Genomic DNA, 20,891 nt, shown 5'->3' with positions numbered 1-20,891 from the left:
TGAGGATGTACGCACAGGATTAGCCCCACTGAGACCCTAGATGGCGTTGAGATTGGATGCATGCGCATGTGTAGGCTATCTTTACTGTTGCTCTATGCCACTCCAATTATGCATACCCCTCGAGCAACTAAAAGGCGCTAATGCACTTGTTATAATTAAGAATTTGGGTGATATGGTAGTTTATGTAGAGGAGTTTTATAGATGTTATAGCTGATAATTATAATTAGCCGATTGTTAAATATGCTTGTTCTTCCATAGCATTTTGTGACTTTGCTAAAATGTGCAAAGTGCTATACAAATACCGTTAGTATTAGTATTAGTATTAGTATTAGATCTCTAGATATCTAGGGAACCTGAGTTCAACACTGCAAAAAATGACAAGTTGTCAAGTAATTTTATCTTGTTTCTATCAAGCTTATTTTGTGATATTTTTAGTCAAATCATCTCACTGCACTGGCAGATAATCTTGCTAAGTTCAATAAATTTCACTTCATACATGCCAGTATGACTTCTTTCAAGAAATCATCATAAAACAATGAAGAAAATCTTGAAACAAGAAACTTTTAATGGTAAAATTATCTGCCAGTGCAGTAAGATGTTTTCACAAAAAAAAATCCTAACATAAGCTTGATAAGTCTGGATACAAAATAAAATAACTTCACAAGTTAGTCTGTTTTTGCAGTGAAGCCCCATGTCGACAAGCATCCGGCCTGCTGAAGTGCCTTTGAGCAAGACACTGAATCCCATCAGCAAGAGGGGAGGCGAAAAGCAAAAAGACAATTTTCCTAAAAAAGATCAATAAAGTATCACATTATTATTATTGTTGTTAAACAAAAGGCGAGGTTGATTCTTTCAGTGATGAGATCGTTTTGGGCGGTGAGAAAATGGGCTTGTTTTGCTGTGATAATTGGCTGTTAATCCCTGACTTGGCCTTCCACTCAGCCACAAGCCCCACATGTGCGGGTGGCAATCATACAAGCATACATCACAATTACTGGAGGTGCGAGTGTGTGTGATTTTTCATGTATTTGTGTCTACAGCCAGTCGTCTTGTTAGCCACAGCTGCGTGGCGAAGGTGTTATCACCAAAAAGTGTGTGCATATGTCAGACTATGACTAAGCAGCTGCCCAGGGCGCGCAGAATGCATAGCAAAGTGTTTTCTGAAACACATCCTTGCTCTGTCGTCCTTGACCATGTCCTTTTCAAACCACATCTCATCTCTGTCAGATAGCTAGACAGAGAGAGACGAGGAAAACAGCGCTGGCTGTTTCAAAAGCTCTTTGAACTTTAAGACCGACAGGCGCTATTCTGTGAATTCAATATAAATCTGACTTGACAGCATCCATTCTCACCATAAATAACACACTTCAAAGAGCAAGGAGGGTCATGGCGTGTTTTCAGATCTAAAAGTTCTCAGCACATTCAAGTTTACATCCATCATGTCTATTCATCAACAAATCCAATCCTGAGACACAGGTTTAGCGGTCCCACTAGCTAATTAATGCCAAAAATCGAATAATCAATCCCAAGGTCGATGAGGAAATCTTGTGTGTGCTTCTCTGTATCTTGAGACGTTATTGAATAGCCTCATGTGTGGCAGCAAAAAGGACGTCAAAAAATCTAGTCTGTTAATTGTAACAAATGCGGAATAAATCACTTTTTTAAAGTGTGTGTGTGCGTGTAACTTAAAGAATGCTTTATCCTGACTGTGACAAATTCTGCAGCCAGCCTGCACACCCACTAATAGAGGAGCAGTGGCTTCTGACAGCTGCCCAATGAGAAATTGCTGGGCTTGCTTTCCCCCTAAGCAATGACAAGAATACCAATTTTTGTTCAAAGTGCAGAAGCGCTAAGGATTTAAGCCAGAGAAGATCCTGCTTCTCGTGTGATAGATAGCCCCTGTGCCTTCCACCCACCAAGAGTGAGTCATCTAAAACATCTAAATATGTGGGAAAACTGGGCATTGGTAAACAGTAGGTATGAAAGACGATGGGGGTGTGCAGGGGCATACATGATGCATTATAGAGTTAAGACGGGACTTATGAAGTACAGGGGGATGACTGCATAAGTTAAGGCAGGCTAAACAAAAATGGCTTTCTCACGCTCTTTCACCCTCTCCCTCTCTCTCTCTTCATATTTCTTTTTGGCGCTAAGAGCCAGAGAGTGACAAGCAGTCAGAGTGGAGCCACTCAACATGGCAGCTAAATGCATGGTGGGAGGACAGAGCGGTGCTACTCACTGTCCATACCTGACAACATTGACTTCTGCTAAAAGATGAAAAAGAACACTTGACGAGGTAAAACTTGCCACTTGCTTGCTCTTCACGTCTGATCCCAAAAACGCAGCAGTCAGACACTTTTCGACGTGTTATGAGATTAACAAAAACAAAAACCCCAACAAAACAACAACTTTAAAGCAAACTTTCATAAAAAAAAAATCAATAAAAAGGCCTGGGAGGAAGAAGGCAGTATTTTCTTGTTATGTACTGAAGGCTCCCCTGAATCCTCTTCCTTCCGCTCCTCGCTTCACTTCCACTTCCCTCTCCCTTGCCTTTCTGCACTAACAAGCAGTCTGATTTCCCCTGGAAAATCTACACTCAGTAAAAGTTCTCACTGGCTCAGTTTTTACACTGAGGTGAATAACAGCATAAAGCACTATTACAGAAGCCCACAGGGATCTGTCCGTGCAACAGTGCTATGTCTACTGTGTCTCTGTAAGTACAGTGTATCTATATCTATATCTATCTATCTCTATCTATAGAAAGAGGGCAAGAGAGAGGTTCTCTCTCTCTGTCCATCTGTTGTTCTCTCGCTTTCTCTCTCAGCTACAGTCAATACTAATTAGCCTAGTTAAAGGTCAATCAAGGCCTCAATTACAAGTCATGTACAGTGGACACCAGTGTGACAAGAGACGAAGAAAGAGGCCAGAAAAGGAACAGTGAAATACGGCAGGCCATTTTAGTGTTTATTCCCTAAAAAGCCACCAGTGCTTATTAGTCACTAGTGACTATTCTGCAAGTTATTAGTCACTATTGTAATTTTAGTTGCTGTAAGTTGCTGTGTAGTTCTAATTAAATATACTAGGTGCTAGTTTCTAATTAGTTTTTTATTAGTCACTTTTCTCTTCTAAAGAGAAACAATTTAATAAATACTAGCACATATTTGATAGTTATTAATGACTAATTTCATTTTTGCTGGTCACTTTTATGTTCTGACTAGTATTCATTTATTAAATTGCTACTAGTGAAAAAAAGTGAAAAGTGACTGGTAAAAAACAAATTAGGCGCTAGTACTTAAATAATAATAAAAAATAAAATCTTGTATCTATTATTTAGCAACTCCTGAAATTCCGATTGGAATTAGCGACTGGTAACTGGCAGAATAAAAGAAAAGTAGTAGTGGTTAATGCAATTGCAATTGGTTGCATGGACTAATATGAAGTGTCCTATTTTTACACTGGGCATTTGATTCATTTTATCCCTAGGTGAAGTGGGTGAGTGAGTCAAGGCCCCTCCGTTCCTTCTTTGGATCAACATGTTTTCAGCTGTGGCTTGACACTGGAGGACAGTTCTGGAGACAACTGCACGCTGTTTTTTTTTTTGGGTCAGGCCTCCTTAGATATAAGTCAGAATGATTCTGCTACACTTCACAGCTGATGGGGGGGGAGAGGGGGTGCTGTGCAGGGGAGCCTTGATCAATGTTATCCACACAGCATTGGATCAGTTGTACTGGCCTGCCTGAGGCTCAGCCGCTACCCTTGTACTGTAGCTGCCATGCTGCCCTCATTACAGTAATGATCTCCCAGTACACAGCACCCATGTGAGGCACACACCAACACACTGACTCCGACTCTGCCTCACACCCTCTCCATCTCTCTCTCCCTCTCTCCCTCTCTCTCTCTCTCTCTCACACACACACACACACACACACACACACACACACACAAACACACATACAAGTGCTGATGCTTTCCTTGTATTGTGAAACGCTAGACAGAGGCAGGATTAAAGTCCAAGGACAAAATTGTGACGCTATAGAAAGCAATAAATATACATTACAGAAATTGAATCAGGGGAGTTATATGTACACACACAATGACTCATCCGCAATGACAAAGAAACACCAAAATGGCTCATAATCTACAATGATTATCAATGAGATGATGATATCCTCAGCATGACATTGAGCTACTGGATTTTCACTTTACATAAATAGGCTTCAAAATTGATCTTGTGTCACACCTGTGTCTTCATCAATGGAGAAAGTGCCCAGTCCGCTGCCTCCTCTGACAGAGTACCTCAACACGCCGTCCCTTCCCTTGTCGTCGTCCTTAGCGCTGACTGTCAGGACGCTGGTGCCCGCCCGAGAGTTCTCCTTCACCGAGCTTCTCACAGCAAAGTCGGAGAAGTAGGGTGCATACAGATTCTCATTGACATCCACCACCTGCAGGGACGTAGTGATTCATTGTATTTTGATTGAGAAAATGAACAAGTGTGAAGAACTGTGTCACATGAATATTTATAGAGAATAGAGTTTGATATATCGGTTTGCTGATATATTGGGCCGATATCTGCCTTTTATTAAATAACCGATATCAACCAGTCATGTCATTCCTTGCTGTAATGATCGCGGTTCCTCCCTGACCACAGCTGCATAAAAACAGTCTGTAAAACCTGCAATGAAATTTTACACTGAATGTACAAAATATTAGGGACATTTTCCTGATATTGAGTTGCAGCCTTTTTTGCACAATCGACATCTCATTTGTCTCAGTTTAAAAATCCTTCTCTAACTTCTCTAAGCTTCTTTTTATCTACACCACCTCCTTTGTGATTGGTATAGATTTACAGTAATTAGGATCATAAGGGATTATGGATTTTACCTGGATTCACCTCATCACAGTACTTCGTGAAAAGAGTAAATGTGCCTATATTTTGTAAGTGTAGTTTCTTTGCACACTTTATTTGTTCATTTCATTTTTACCTCCGCCAAGGAGGTTATGTTTTCGGTGCCGTTTGTTTGTTTGTTTGTCTGTTAGCAGGATTACGGAAAAACTACTGGCCCGATTTTCATGAAACTTCGTGGAAGGGTGTAGCATGGACCAAGGAAGAACCCATTAGAACCCCGGATCCGACTCACGAACAAGCAATAATAGCACGAACCTTGGCGGAGGTCTGCGCTCTCCGAGTGCCCTTCTAGTTCAATAATGTTTTTTGTCAATTAATTCTTCATTTAAAGTCAGTAATGTATCCTAGGGTCTCCCTGCCACTGAATAGATGGGGTGGGGCACCCTGCTGCTAAACCTGAAATAATTTCATTAGTCTGGGTTTCACATGGTCTAAATGCTGTTTCAAAAGCTTTTCCACAATGCCAAAAACCAAATTCTGGGGGAAACACTGAATACTTTTTTTCATTTTTGGCATGAAAATATAAGAATTTAAAAAATATTAAATATCAGCACAAAGTATCGACAATTGGCAGCTTCAGTAGAAGAATATCAGTATCAGTACTGGCCTTGAAAAACACATATTGCTCGAACCCTAATTGAGAATGTGTGTGTGTGTGTGTGCGTGTGTGTGTGTGTGTGTGTGCGTGTGTGTGTGTGTGTGTGTGTGTGTGTTACACACCTCCACCTCCACAAATGTCTGGGTGCTGAGGCTGGGCACTCCTCTGTCCTCAGCCAATACAGTTAGGTTGAAGAACTGCTGCTTCTCGTAGTCCAGCTCCTTCCCAATCCTCAGCATCCCACTCACAGCATCCACCTGTACAAAGCATGACATTACCTTACAATATCATGTATTGTTTTAACAACAATTTCTTCCTGTACTTGTAATACAGTACATGCATTTATGTCAAAGCAAATACCATTGACGTTGTTTCAGTCACATTAGTAATTACATTTTTACAGCAGAGCATCAGCACATGCAACAGTATAGACAATACAAATAGTGACATCACCTACCTCAAAAGTACCATTGAAGTCATTGATCAAGGAGTATCGGACCTGCCCACCTGGGCCGAGGTCTGGGTCCTGAGCCTGCACCCACGTGATCACAGCCCCCAGTGGGAGGTCCTCCAGCACTCTAGCGCTGTAGCTGCTGGGTATGAAAGCTGGGGCACAATCATTGACATCATCCACTATAATACTCAGAGTAGTCACTGCTGACCTCTGAGTGCCTCTTTCAGCCTTGTCTCTCGCCTCAATCTTCAGGCTGAAAATTGGGAAGGTTTCCCTGTCCAACTGGCTGGCCACAAATACACCTCCAGTCTCTCTGTCAATGCCAAACTGAGGGACACTTGTCAGCAGCGTGTATGACAGCTGTGCATTTTGACCCATGTCTTTGTCGAATGCAGCGATGGTGATCACTTCCATACCAATGGCAGAGTTTTCTGAAACAAGAGCAGAGTAGCTGTCCTGAAAGAACTGGGGGTCATTGTCGTTTGCATCCTCAATGATCACTGTCAGTAGTCTCCAATTGGACATCTGAGGGAAGCCCTGGTCGTAGATGGTGATATTGAGGAAGTAACGATCCGACCTTTCACGGTCAAGCGGCTGTAATATGGTTATCAAACCATTCTCCATGTTGATATTGAAGCAATTTTCTTTGTTACCGTCAGATATGGAAAAGAGAACGCGCCCGTTGAACCCCGTGTCACCATCTCGTGCTCTCACCTGAAATACGCTGGCACCAGCTACGAGGTCTTCCCTCACTAGAATACTAGTAGGCAAGGCCTCAAACTGTGGAGCCTGTTTGTTTACAGAGAAAAGGTCTGTATAGCTCTCTTCAACTCTTGACTTAGCCATATCAGAGGCCTTTGTGAGCATTTTTTCTGCCAACAGCTGGGCTACCCTGGTCTCCTTGCAGTTAAACCCCCTGGGTGGCATCCTACCTCTCACAACTGACACATTAACAAATGTAGGGTCAGAGAAGATCTCTCCATCTGTAGCAACTACCTTCATGTTGAATATCCCACTTTTTAGATTAGTCACTGCTAAGGACCTTTTCAACGACAAAGCCCCCGAATCTGGGTTTAGGGTGAAGAAGTCCAGTTCGTTCCCAGACAGTATCCTGTACTTCACCATTCCCAGCTCATCCATGTCTACAGCAGACAGCGTGACAATAGTCTGGCCAACAGGGAAATCACGGCTTATCATCCCCCTGCAGGAGACCCTCTCAAAAAGAGGCTGGTTATCATTGATATTGATCAGGCGAATTGTGACATTTACCTCATTCTCTCTTCTGTAAGGTGAACCCCAATCAGAGGCCCGCACAGCGAATGTATAGATGTCTTCTGATGACTCAAAGTCCAGGTCTGCAGTGATCCTCACCTCTCCTGTGTCCTGGTCAATGGTAAATGGTAGAGACTGCAAACCACTGATTGTGTGGGTTATATACCCATTTTCTCCTTTATCATCGTCCACAGCAGACACCACGAGAACGACGGTGCCGAGCGGTAAGCTCTCATTGATGGAAATGTCATAGAATGGCCTGGTGAATACTGGTGTGTTGTCATTAGCATCCTCTATGATGATTTGAAGCTTTGTTTGTTGCTGACTGATAATATCAACCACCTCTATCTCCACAATATCCCGCGATATCGTCGTCAACTGCCTTGTGGTTATGATAACTCCAGTCAAGGGGTTTACATCAAAGCACATTGGCTCTGAGAGGGCGCCGAAGCTGTAATTGACATTCAAAGGAGCTGGGGAGATTTTCACCACCGCTACAATAGTGCCTGGGGGTGCTATTTCACTCAGCTTGACAACATAAACATCTTTCTCAAACTTCGATACCACTGGGTCTGGCTTTTTTACCAACAACTGAACAACCTGGGTATTAGAAAACTTTGGAGGTATGCCCCTATCTTTAGCCTGGAAGGTCAGGTTGCAGCCATAGGGGAATTGATCCCAGTCCACCGGTTCTGATGTTTTCACCCTATACTCATTACCAATTGGCGACCAGTCAACCACAAACTGTTCTAAGGGGTCACCCTCAATAATAGACACCCACTCTATATCCCCAGCTACACCCTCGTCTTTGTCCTCCACAGTCACCACAGCGTAGACCGGGTCCTTGTCCAACCACGACGGAGTGACGGCAGCTGCACTGAGAACAGGAGCAAAGTCGTTGACCCGCTCCACAGTTAGAACCAGCTTGGCGGTGCTGCTGATGCCGTTGTTCCCGTAGAGCTTCATCCCTCTGTCAACCACCTGCACCTCCAGCTCAATTCGGTCTTGTTTTTCCATCCTGGGTCGGCGGGTCAGGGTGACAACGCCACTGGTCGGGTGGACAGCAAAGAGCTCCACCCTGTTCTTGAAGAAGTAGTAGAACTCTCCGTTGGAGCCCACATCAGCGTCTGTGGCTGTTACACGCCCAACACTGGCACCCAGAGGGGCACTCTCAGGAACAATGATGGAATAGGAGGTGGGGGAGAAGAGAGGTCGGAGGTCATTGGTATCCAGGACCTTGATATAAACAGTGGCTAAAGCCTCTAGGCCTCCTTGGGCAGACGCCTTCACTGTCAGTGTGTAATTGTCTTGTACTTCTCGATTCAAGATGGCACCACTGCCTCCATTCGTGCGTATACGGAGGAAACAAAAGTCTCCCATTACAAACTCCTCAGCCTGGAAGATTCCCTCGCTGTCTCCAGACTCAATGGAGTATTTAATGTCTAAAGAGCGAGGCGGCCCAAGAATGATGCCCATTTTGAGCTTGCTTCTTGTATAGGTCCTCGCTGCAGAGTTCTCAAAGATGGAGGCGTTATAGACAGGCTGGGTGAAGAGGAGCAGGCCTTGTGCCGTCCTGGGCTCTTGCAGGAACTGGGAATGGCTTGGGTGGAGACAGAGGAAGAAGAAGAAGAAGAAGAGAAGGAAATGGAGGAGGAGAGAGAAGCTGGACAGAGGCAGCATAATGTGCCAAGGATTAGGCTTCATCACCATTCCATCATCCAGTCACCCTAAATTTGGAAGGAAAAACAAAGAAAAACAGATCTGGATTCACTGGTGAGGTATTATAAGGCATCCATTCTATGTGCTATAATTTAGATATAGCTAAAGTGTGAAACAAAAGTTGCAATCACCACAGGGGTATTATACCATATTCAATGTTGAGCTCAGTTGTACCCCACATAGTTTGTACTGGATGAAATGTATTTAGAAAACAAATAAACAAAAAACTTTGCATTCAAACACTAAATTATGCACCAGGAAAGCACTGCAGCAAACCACATCAAAGCACATCAAGGCACAGAATACTTACACAACCTCAGTGAAAAGTATCATGTCACCAAAGAAAATAAGAGAGATTGGGAACAATCACTAATATTGTAGATCAATCACCTTATTTAAATGGCTCAATTAATAATGTCTTTATGATGATCAATCTCAACATCATTGACAAATGAGAGAACCTCTTACACTGTAAAAATTCTCCATCTTAACAAGTCATTTAGTCTATTATTGAGTGTTAAAACTGTAATTTTCTTAAAATAAGTGAAAAAATCTGCCAATGGGGCTTGATAATTTCACTTGTTTCCAATGCAAATCAACTTGTTTCAAGAATTTTGTAGAATCAAGTGTCATTTTCTTGATAGTAGTGCAATGATCTGCCTTATTCTGACTTGTTTCAAGATACTGACTGGATGCATTTCCAATGCATTTCCATGCATTGGAAACAATTGTTATCTCACTTCATTGGCAACATTTTTCTCTTAGTTTAAGAAAAACAAGATTTTGAAGGCTGAATATGAGACTAAATGACTTGCTAAGATGGACTTTTTTTGCAGTGTACAAAAATATGAAAAAAATCAGCTGAGATATATAAATATAGGCTATGTGTTAATATATTGTAATAAATAAGAAGGGAATGGCTAAAAATAGAAACTGCAAGGACTTGAAACCTCAAGTCAGTGACTACTAGGTGTGCCTATGGGACTCAATAAGAGAAAACTAAACTAGGACATAAGATACCATGTAGGAGCTGAGGACAGGCTACTCTGCAGGAATATACTAGATAGCAGAAACACTCACAGTATGTGGGTGTTTCTGCTATGCTCCAAAGTTATTATGAAGTTAACTCAAACTGACTGAAAAGTGGGCCTTAAACTAATTTTAGCAACTGACACAGAAGAGAAAAAAGAAGTTACTCAAAAACCCATGCTCGCTGTTAAAACTAACGTCTTTGAAACCTTGCACACATTTCCTAATTGCCTATTTCTGAATCTGATCATGAAAATACAAAAACTTAAACTGAAAGTAAAGGAAATAGGCATTAAAACAACATACGGTATTTACGAATCACAAAACAGAAACTATAACGACTGACATTTGAAAAGTGGGCTAACTAATGGGCTACAAATTTGATATGCAACTTCGAAAATAAATACTTATGTAAGCAATGTGTTGTTCTTAAGGTTAAGGCAATAGTCTGTAGCCTGCCAAACATCAGATTTGACCGATTCAAACGAGCATTTCCCCAGACAGAGCCCATCCTGGGAAATCCAGGGGTGCATTTCGTCTCCCGTGTCCATGCCTGAGTGCATGGGGCTCATCTCCATGCAAAAGCCTCAGGAGTGAATTACAGACACTGCAATTCACTTCAGGCATCACATCGTGCCTTACCTTTAGACGAAACATCCATAATCATGGAAAGTGTTTTTTTCCCCCATCCTTTCCCCGACAGTCGACTGTCAATTGAAGAAAGAAACAAGCAAAAAGCTCCACACAGTCGCTCAAAACTCGGTGGGGATGTGCGAAATGGAAAATTCACATGCACATATCCCGGCCGGCACGCAATGTCTAGTAACTAGGCTACAATCATCCTCGTGAACTAACACATTGCCCCCATTTCTCATACACTTGACTGTTGTAGCACTACATTAGGCGTACTATTGTGGCTTTTTCGGCAATGGCCAACATAAAACTGACGTTAAATCAAACGGGCAGGCATAGGGTTAGGTCCGATAACAAGCTGACATAAAGAACTGAGCTTTAACGCAAGTTTGGAAGCGGTCTGCATCAGTTGTCGCTTATGGGACTATGTGCGCTCTTATGGGATGGAGGGTAGTGGTACTTGGGGCGGGCTGGACAGGATCTTCGCTCGGCAAGTTCCGAGTTTTGCCGAGTACAGCCGACAACATCCGGAAGTCTGGTAAATCGAATGCAGACCAGTTTGAGGTTACAGCGGCCCCGTACTGTAGCTCACAAACTAGCTTTGTCGCTACTTTTTGTGTTTCTTTTCCTATTTAGCTAGCAGTTTACCTTGTTTAGCCCTCCACCTGTTCATAATACCATGTCAGTTTTGTGTTACAATAAAGGATGCGGACAGAGGTTTGATCTAGAGAAGAACCCTGATGGTGAGTAGTGTCCTAGCTAACGTGGTTTTGCCCTGTACAGTGCGTTAGCTAGCCTCTGATCATCTGGAAATTTCTATAGAGCACAGATGTAACGTTAGCTAACCTAACGTTAGCTGGCTGGAGCCATCAGTAGCAACTGTATTGGTAGCTACAGTTGTTTGTTAATTCCTTGGTTAACATGTACTGTTATTTATTGAGGTGTTGCTAACGTTGTCCCGTAGTCTCGAGGTGCTGGTAAGTGTTCAAGTTAGGCTATTTAAGGTAAGCGGATAGAGTGTACTTTAAAATAGTCTTAATCTAGAAGAAGTTAGCTAATTGCGGTTTAAAACACATCATACATTTGTTTTAGTTACTTCTGGACTGAAACCCAAGACTCGGTGTAAAAACAAGACCTAATGGGGTATGGTATAGGAACTTTTTTCAAAACTTTGAATTGGACTTGGACCTGCAGGATCAGACAAAATCATGGAAACACCACATGAAAATGGATTTAAACTTTGACTTTTTAATAGCTACGCAGACCAGTGAGTTTAGATGAATGCCAATTGATAGTATGGGTCAGTTTTAAAACAGGACTGACGATCACCACTTTCATATGTGAGTTTTCAAAGCAACATAAGGCAACTGACAGAGTTTCAAAGAGACAAACAGTTGGTACCTGAATTGCAGATGCATTGATTACAACAGCTGCAGAATTATTTAATGTAGCAAGGGGGACATTCTTTAAAATCATAACAACATTATGCCACCTACAAACTGTATTGGTAACAATGGTCGTCAGTGGATGATCGCCAGTGATAGATGGCCGCTTATATGGATAATTACTAAACACAAAGTTCACTACAGCATCAAATCACAACAGAATCGAATCAACAAAATCTGTACATCATGAGCTTCGCAAAGCAGGTGGGCTATTTATGCCAAGACTGCCAAGAAACCACTTGTACCCAAGGCCAACACACAAAGATACATAACCCAGTGTAAGGAGCCTACAACCACAGTGTGCCTTCAACCCACAATATCAGTTATCAGCTGTTAAACATGGTGGTGGATCTGTAATTATAAGGGCAGCCATCTCTTGGGAGTCATTAGGTCTGATGATTGCTCTGGGAGGTTGTATAATAGCCAAAGAATATACAGACATTTTACAGGACCAGGTGCACCCTATGGTGCACTGATTGCTTATAATCTTCCCTCCTTCCAAGATGATAATGTCTAAATTCACACTCCTCAAATTCAAGAGTGGTTTTATGAACACCAGGACGAAGTGAAACGCTTCCATGGCCTCACCAAGCACCAGATCAAAACATCATTGAACCTTTATGGGAAATTCTCGAGTGCAGAGTACAAAGTAGATTTCCACTTCCTTCATCCCTCAAAGAACTGAAGGCTTTTCTTCTTGAAGAATGGTCCAATATCCCACTAGACACAGTTCAGGACTTGTTTGACACCATTACAAGGAGGATTGAAGCTGTTCTCAAGACAAAGGCTGGCCCTACTCCTTATTAGGTACTTCATATTCCTATATTGTTAGGTGTTTTCTTACTTTGTACACCATATGTATTTTGTGGTGTTTGAATGGAACTAGGGTGAAATAAAACCAATCTATTACGATCAATATTAGATGCCATAGCATGGGTATGGAGGTCATATAAAGGCCATTAAAAGATAGAACAAAAAAAAATGTGTGAATCAAGTGTGAATTTTGACTATGCCCATGAAAATACTTTTTTTTAGTCAAAATCCTTGTTTACTATTTAATTTCTGTTGACACTGACACCCTGTTCTTCTACTCTGTCTTTGACCAACAACATTAATTTTAACTTAGTCCTGGCATAGCACATCGTTAATGTAGTCTAAATACAAAGCCAAATAGGCCTATGTTTAAAAATATATTTACTCTGTCTCCATTCACTGCTTTCACTAAGCCTTTCACCCAAGTCACTATGTAACTTTCATCCTAACCTGAAAGCTTAAAGTTGCATGGTACTTGCTTAAGGAGAACACTCTTAGGGACAGACTTATGCTGCCTTCAAGTGCTGTCGGAAATATCAGTAGATTAACAAACCAGCAAAGTAGCTCTGTGTTGCTCAATTTCTAAAAGACAAAAAAACAAACATTTGTTATAATAATCTCCGAACAAAAGCACTTGAATCTGCGACAAGTCGAATTTACAAGGAGCATGTGAAGGCAACATCAGACACTGATGACCGAGTCCTTTGAGAGAGGCACGCCATATGAAAAGAAAAGCATACACAAGCAAGAGGTAACTGATGCTGTAATGTTTTACCTAGCAAAGGATGGTTCCCATCAAACAAGTTGAAAATGGAAGTTTCAACAGTTTGCTCTTAGTGGTTGGCCCAAAAAAATGTTAGTTCTGAAAGTGTTATTTCATGACTGTACGACTGTAAAAATAGGCCGACGTAGATGTAACTGCATGTTTTTCCACGATGAGCTATTTATGGTGTATTCATATTTAAGAGCCCTAGTTGAGTCTAACCATTCCTTCCCTGGAAGCTGTGCAGTTTTTGTTGAATTTTTGAAACTAGAATTCATGAAAATAGGTCAGAAAACCGACTTTAACCGGTCCACATTTTGGTCACATGTGATGTGATGCTGGTGGGGCTAACACTGGTGCTTATAATATTGCATCTGTTGTTTCAGAGCTAATCAAACTTGTGTTGTGTTTTCCAAAGATGCATGCATCTACCATCCAGGAGTTCCAGTATTCCATGATGCACTGAAGGTAAAACGCCTGTCTGCACACGCACAGTTAACATGTCATGTCAGCTGGTCGGCAGTGACTCAATGTCATGTCTCTTTCACCTTCTCCAGGGTTGGTCCTGCTGCAAGAGAAGAACTACTGACTTTTCAGACTTCCTCAGCATTGTTGTAAGTTGCATACGGATTTAACCCTTTCCACTCTCTCGGTGTGATGTGAACATACTTTCTTGGATAATCTGTTTCCTCAAGGGTTTTCATGTAGACTGGAATGGTCATGTTTCTATTGTCTATTGTTTTCACAGACACGGACTACCACCTTTGCCGTAGCCATATCAGCATGAACTCTCATTGTTCTCGAGCCCAACACAGTGATGTAATGCCGCTGTTTCTTTCCCCCCTTAGGGTTGTACAAAAGGTCCCCACAACAAAGAGAAGCCCCCCGAGCCGGTGAAACCTGATGTGACGTCGGCGGGAGAAAAGAAAGACGCAGATGACCAAAAACCAAAGTTTAACGAGTACATCATCTCCGCACCAAAGCCTCTGGAGGCTATATGCAGACCGAGGTAGTGCAGTTGGTTCCAAAAGTGTTTGGACAGTTACCCTTTCTTTGATATTTTAGTCCGTATCAGAAGCTCTGCAGCTTTTCTTTTGTACATTGTGCCCCCATTTTAATGCGGCAGAAATGTTTTTGGAGATATAAAGATTGGGCCTGCGTTAAAAATACTGTGAACATTTCTTAACATGTAATGAGTTAGTTAAAATCTGCATACTAAAAGACAAAGAACAAACACACCAACAACAACAAACTTATTTTCCAGTCAATCCAACAATACAACTTCCATTTTAATACTGTATATCCTTATGAACGAATCTGTTGACTAGATTTTGCTGCAAAATATTTTGGTATAGTATCAAATACAGGAATGGTTAGGGATCTGAAGTATCAAATCAGCCTGAAAGCATCAAACATCTACCAAGGAGCTTTAGGATAGACATAAATCTTTTGTAGTCCTTTCTCCTGGGTTCAAAAGAAAGTGGACAGGTAACTGACAAAGCAATCGGTGCCTGTAGTGAAGGTCCATTACAGGAGATTATTGGCTGGTTTGGTACCGCAGACTTTTTTATTTAAAGAGATGTAGCCAGTAGTGTACTGCAATGAAATACCACTGTGTCAAAAATGTGTCCCAGTCCAAATACTTAGTTTACTGTATGTTAACGTGTTAAATTTACAGGAATGTTCACTTGCTGCTTACTAAGTCATCACCTATATTTAATCACTGGTGCCAAGAAGCATTTGGTCCCATCATGGTTTATTTGCCATTGTTTTGATGCCCCATTTGGTTGTTGTTGTTGTTGTAGTGCCGATGAGCCAATGGTGAGAATGCAGCATAAGATCTCCGCCTCTCTGAAGCAGGCTCTGGAGAAACTGAAGCTGACTGACAATACAGCAGAGAAAAAAGGTAAGGACAGAGCTTCTCCTTCTCTCCTCTCCTCCTTCCCTCTACTCTTCACGTTCCTCTTGTTGTTGTTGTCCTTTTCATCTCGGTCTACTTTTCACCAGCCACTTCTTGCTCTAGTGGACAGGAAGGACAAGTTGAGAGTGCAATTTAATGGATGGCCACTGGGAATTTGCCCTCACCTGTCATGACATCATGGCATTTGAGCAAAAGATGACAGGGAGAAGGACAGGACAGCACCTCATAGCTGTCCATGCACTTCTTGTTACTTCTCAGATGTTCTTAAAGTATATGTGTCAATTTACACACACGCACACACACACACTCTCTCTGTCTCTCTCTCCCTCTCCAGAGGAGGATAGTGACGAGATCAAGATTGGAACATCCTGTAAAAATGGAGGGTGTACTAAAGTAGGTGAATGTATTTTTGTGTAACAAGGCAAACATTCGGGAATTTATTCTCATGCTGTTCAAATGCGTGAAAAAAAATGTTTGTACTAGATTTTCTAAACCAAAATCAGCTCAGATATTTACTACTACTTGCACAATTGATTGCACACCATAATATAACATTTTCTTTCATTTATTATGATGCCGTACATGTCCAATCCATCGTTTCTCAGCCCTATTTGTATTTTTGACAGAAAATGATCTATTGCAATCTTTTGAACTTCACATGTGCTGTTTTCTCCAGAGTTTTGATGGACCTGCAACCAATTCGGATGTGTGCTCTTACCATTCTGGATTTCCTATCTTCCATGAAGGGTCAGTACTGGGCTCATAATTCTATTCACTTAGAGGGAAGAAATGTAAATTTTGAACTATTATGGATAATATAAAAGAGAGGTGCAAAGAGTAACACTGGTATTTTCCCTTAAGTCTGTTTACTACTATTCTGAGTGACAAGTGATTGACGGCTATGAAGCTAAAGGGTGCATGTTCTTTCCTGCATCTCCAGGATGAAGTACTGGAGCTGTTGTAAGAGGAAAACGTCTGATTTTAACGCCTTCCTGTCTCAAGAGGGCTGCACCAAGGGAACGCATATATGGAGGAAAAAAGATACGGTAGGTGTGTCTGTTTGACAGTGAGTGATATGTCTGTGTGTGTGTATGTGTGTGTGTGTGTGTGTGTAAAAGCCACTGTGAGAGAGCCTCAACTTTGACTCCATCTAGTGGTTGGTGATGCACATTGTTACCACAGTGGACAGAATGCTCTCAGGTGGATCATGAATGACTGAATTTTGTATTTGTGTGCTAAATAAATGTGTGAAATTTCCTTGCAGGGTAAAAAAGTGATTCCATGTCGGTTTGACTGGCACCAGACCGGAGGGCAGGTCATCATCTCGATCTACGCCAAGAACTCCATCCCAGAGCTAAGCTACGTGGAGGCAAACAGCACCACGGTGAGGGACACCCGCCTCATTGTCATACACATTTCTGTCTGTCTATCTAAACTGATTTTTTTTTTTGCTTGTTTGTTTTTTTCAACCTATTGTAAAATTCTTCTTCGTCCTACAGCTCGACATCCACATTATATTCGAGGGAGAGAAGGAATTTGAGCAGAAGATTAGTATGTGGGGAGTAAGTACAAGTGTAACTCATGTCTCAGCATAGTACACAGTGTGTCATGTCTCTTGCATTATGCCAGTATAATTTATACATGAAGTAATACTGAAATTAGCATAATGTAATTTTCCTTTCATAAATGAAAATATACGTCATATATTATTAGATACACATTGTATGTTAAAGCTACACTAGGGAACTTTGCACTTTGGCAGCTCCAAATGGCAGCAAGTGGCAACTGTTTTGAGAAATTTGAGCTTCAGTATCCAGCAATCATATAACATGATGTCTGTAAACTCCACACAGCAAGCTCAGGTTTGCAGACCCGGCCGCTCTGTGATCTCTTATACCAAAGGGATGAGAGAGGCAAAAGATCCAATGGTCCAGCTTTGTTTTGATAGTGTGTTTCGTTTTGATTCATCTCTTCCTGTGGGCAGAGAAGAGTCCATATGATTTCGGCTGCATTTTCACATAAAAATCTTGCATTTTGTAACTATGATATATTCTAATTTTATGTTTGATACCTCTACAGCAGGCCAGTTTGTTTTGAATATATGATCTTTGAGGAGAATAATGCAGACAGGACGGCCCTGCATTTTTCTCTTTTTTCCCACCAGTTTGCTAAGGCAGTCTTTTGTCACTCCCCTTCCTCTCCATGCAGGTGATTGACGTGAGTAAGAGTATAGTGAACATGATGGCAGCCAAGATCGAGGTGGTCATGAAGAAGTCTGAGCCCATGTCGTGGGCTCGTCTGGACCTCCCTCCCCCCGTCGCCCCGCCCAAGGAGAACGAGAAGGAGAAAGAGGAGCCTGATAGTGAGGATGAAGACGAATGATGAGGAATTAAATAAAATATAGAGAAAAGTGTATATCTTAGCTGAAACCAAGGCCACACAGATTGTCCTTTACCTCCTCTATGAGTCACCCAGGGTTCCCACCGGCCTTGAAAGTTTGTGGATTTGAGTTAAATAAGGCCTTAAAAGTTTTGCACCCAAATTCATCAGTATGTCTCAGCTCTCTTGAGCTCTCTGTCCTAGCATCAACACTGAGGAAAACCCTGTTAGCAGCAGTTTGAAAATGAATGATTTCACCATGGTTTCTTGACATGACAAGATCATAAGTATAAAAAAAATGAGGCCTCTACGATGTCTAAAATTGACCAACATGACCAAAACATGACAATTTTGAGTCCTTCAATTTCACCAAACAAGGCCTTGAAAGTCACTGAAAGGTCTTTGAATTTGATGTTTATGCGGTGTGGGAACCCTGGTCAGCTTCTTTGCTCTCAGTGGGATCATGGTTTTTTGGGGTGGCATATCCCGTCCCACATGGACCTTTAGCCCCTGTTCCTCTGACATTACAGTGTTTCCCCTATCATTATTTGTTACCAAAGTGGTTGGGGGGTGATTTTGGTTTTGTCTCAACGTCTGTCCCATTGTTGGTCTCAGTATTGGTCATAGTGCAGGTTGCAATGCTAAAAAACCTAATTTTTTAAATATTTTTTTAAATTAGTCATGTACTTTATCGCAATGAAAGTACTATTTCTCAGTCTGATCTGTTCTTGTAACTGGGGTGTAAAATCGGGATGAAACTGGGGTATGAATCATGTCCACACACATGCCAGCTGCTGACTGAATGTAGGGGGAACACTGCATGATAATCGACTTTCCATCATGTCAGATGATGACACAACTTATATTGCGCTGTAATTCTCTGGAAAATAACGTCATACCATCAGATATGTTTCAGCCACGGTCGTGCCTGGTTTCCGGTTCGTAAAGAGCCCTTCAGGTTCCATTTCATGTGGACCGCTCACATCAAGTCATTGTAATAGACCACTATTGTGGACCATTTTCTATTTCATCCATGGTTTGTAAAAAACGTATCAATCTGTACAATAGCATTTGTTTGTTTCATGTTTAGCACTTTTGAAGTGTTACACTTCAAATTTTTGATAATCTCTTTTGCATTCCACCTTTTGGTTTCATGTCAGTTTCAGATATCTGGATAAATTATTGCATTGTGTTGTCCACCAGTGTCATGTCAGACTCTATGCTGTCTTCATATATACATATATGTATTATATAAAGCTGCTCTATATAGTTGTAGGTAGAAAATTTGAACCTCTGAAATGTCCACAGCTGTATGATATGGATTTTATACTGAATAAAAGGTGATCTAAGAAGAAAACAAGATCCCTGGAACTCTTTTTAAAGCTAGAAAGCAGCTGTTTAGCTGTAGTGGTCCAACCATTCCACCTTTTAAACAATTTAAAGAAGAATCTTATAGCATTACTATGGATTTGCTCCAAATAGTATTTTTTGGGGTATGTAATGATATATTTCATATTAGATCTGTTTGTAAATGATCAGTATATATCTCTTCTTTCCTTGTCAAAACTACATAGTGTAGTTTTAAATAAGAATGTAACATCTGAGAATGCCTGCAAAATACAAACTAGTCTGAGCAAAGTATGTTAAAAGAGGCTGCTGGTTAGCATGGCTTAATTATGAACTGTATTCTATTTAGTGTTGAGGCTCAGAATGTATGCAAAGTAAAACTGGCTGAATGAGACTTTGAAATGAGGGTAAAAGTACTGAGGAACCAATTTACCTTACCAAAAATAAACTTTTACATTGAAATGTTAGAACTGGTGTGATGATTTATATCCCACTGAATATTTCAAATGTTGACATGAGTAATGTTGGTGAGTCATAAGTTTTGTAGTTTTCTTATTAACTCCAGGCTTTCCCAACCTTTCCCAACAAGCTTGGAAGTAGCTGTCAGTGATGGTTGCCTTGAAGCTAATGGCTTTTGCACCAGATGCAATTTCTGGGATTACAGCGGCTCCCATGAATGCCACAGACAAAGTTTCAAACTATTAGAGACCCCAAGGTTACAGCTCATATAAAACTATGTCATCACATACTGTGGAGATGATTAAGACCTTGAAATCTCTGCAGACATTTTCACCCATTTCTCTTCTTCCAAAAGTAACTGTCAAATAATGTAATTTACAGAGTGCTACCCCGGGGCTTTGGAAGGTCTGGAGAATGACTTGAAGAATTCAAACATGATTTTCCTTTGTACTTAATGCTGTAATAAGTGCTCAACAGCGATGCTTCACTCAAACAAAATATAGTCAGTCAATAAAATAAATCCCCTAGAGGCTTCAGTGCAAGTATCTCAAAAGTTTTGTTTTCCCTAGTCTGAATGGCAGCTGGAGAGCGTACAGCATATAAAATCTTCATTATAAATGCCTGTTTATGTTACTGATGTATGGCACCACAGAAGCTGATGTCAAAACACATCTTTTGGTACCAATTATATGCATGTCAGTGCTGTAAGACAGGAGTTAGGTACTGCATTCAGCTTGTTGCAACCGTGTACTCCCTGGGGAAAGAGCGATGCATAAATGAGACTGTGTAGAATTTGGCGGGGTACGAGATGTGGGTGGTATATATTCAAAATTCAACATGTCACAGCGCTCCAACATCTTTCATGGCCCTCTCCATTTCAAAATGACACACTCCACATAACTCAGCCTTTAAATACAGTTAAATAAAATATAGCATAGAAATATAGCACTGCACAAGGTTAAGGAAGGTATAGGAACTGGTTTGTAACAAGTCAAAAGACAAAAACATCCCCATGCTTTAATGGAAAGTTTAATTCACAGTGCTTTGATATTGAAAGTCATTCATAAATTCCTTTTTAGGTTAAATAGATAAAACAACATCCTTTCCAGCATCTTTCATATAACTGTGGCTCTCCACTCTCTACTCTGAATAA

The 20,891-nt window shown here is 41.2% G+C and overlaps 2 protein-coding genes across 2 annotated transcripts in view; one reads left to right on the top strand and one right to left on the bottom strand.

Annotated features, from left to right (window-relative positions):
• fat3b (FAT atypical cadherin 3b) overlaps positions 1-8,910 on the bottom strand; it is a 65,992-nt gene extending 57,082 nt beyond the window's left edge. Inside the window, exons 1-3 of the mRNA XM_071924658.2 lie at positions 5,962-8,910; positions 5,627-5,761; positions 4,241-4,442 (exon numbers count right to left, since the gene is read on the bottom strand). Coding sequence (XP_071780759.2) covers positions 4,241-4,442; positions 5,627-5,761; positions 5,962-8,910 — 3,286 coding nt within the window. The remainder of the gene's footprint in view (positions 1-4,240; positions 4,443-5,626; positions 5,762-5,961) is intronic.
• Positions 8,911-11,169: 2,259 nt separating this feature from the next.
• On the top strand, positions 11,170-19,713 carry chordc1b (cysteine and histidine-rich domain (CHORD) containing 1b). Its single transcript, XM_071924630.2, has 11 exons — positions 11,170-11,354; positions 14,051-14,100; positions 14,190-14,246; positions 14,481-14,641; positions 15,438-15,538; positions 15,888-15,946; positions 16,230-16,300; positions 16,494-16,599; positions 16,818-16,937; positions 17,053-17,115; positions 17,762-19,713. The coding sequence occupies exons 1-11, from the start codon at positions 11,291-11,293 to the stop codon at positions 17,933-17,935; spliced, it is 1,026 nt and encodes a 341-aa protein (XP_071780731.1). The 5' UTR covers positions 11,170-11,290; the 3' UTR covers positions 17,936-19,713.
• Positions 19,714-20,891: the final 1,178 nt, after the last annotated feature.

Source organism: Centroberyx gerrardi, chromosome 11 (assembly GCF_048128805.1).
Source record: "Centroberyx gerrardi isolate f3 chromosome 11, fCenGer3.hap1.cur.20231027, whole genome shotgun sequence".
Taxonomy (NCBI): domain Eukaryota; kingdom Metazoa; phylum Chordata; class Actinopteri; order Beryciformes; family Berycidae; genus Centroberyx; species Centroberyx gerrardi.
Note: the sequence above shows the minus strand (reverse complement) of the source record. Positions and strands in the feature narration are given on the sequence as shown.

Bases quoted from the DNA above. Each gene is read 5' to 3' on its own strand.
- chordc1b (XM_071924630.2), top strand. From the start codon at position 11,291: ATGTCAGTTTTGTGTTACAATAAAGGATGCGGACAGAGGTTTGATCTA. The intron at 14,642-15,437 runs GTAGTGCAGTTG...TTGTTGTTGTAG, and splicing joins GAGGCTATATGCAGACCGAG to TGCCGATGAGCCAATGGTGA. The intron at 16,938-17,052 runs GTGAGGGACACC...TTCGTCCTACAG, and splicing joins TGGAGGCAAACAGCACCACG to CTCGACATCCACATTATATT.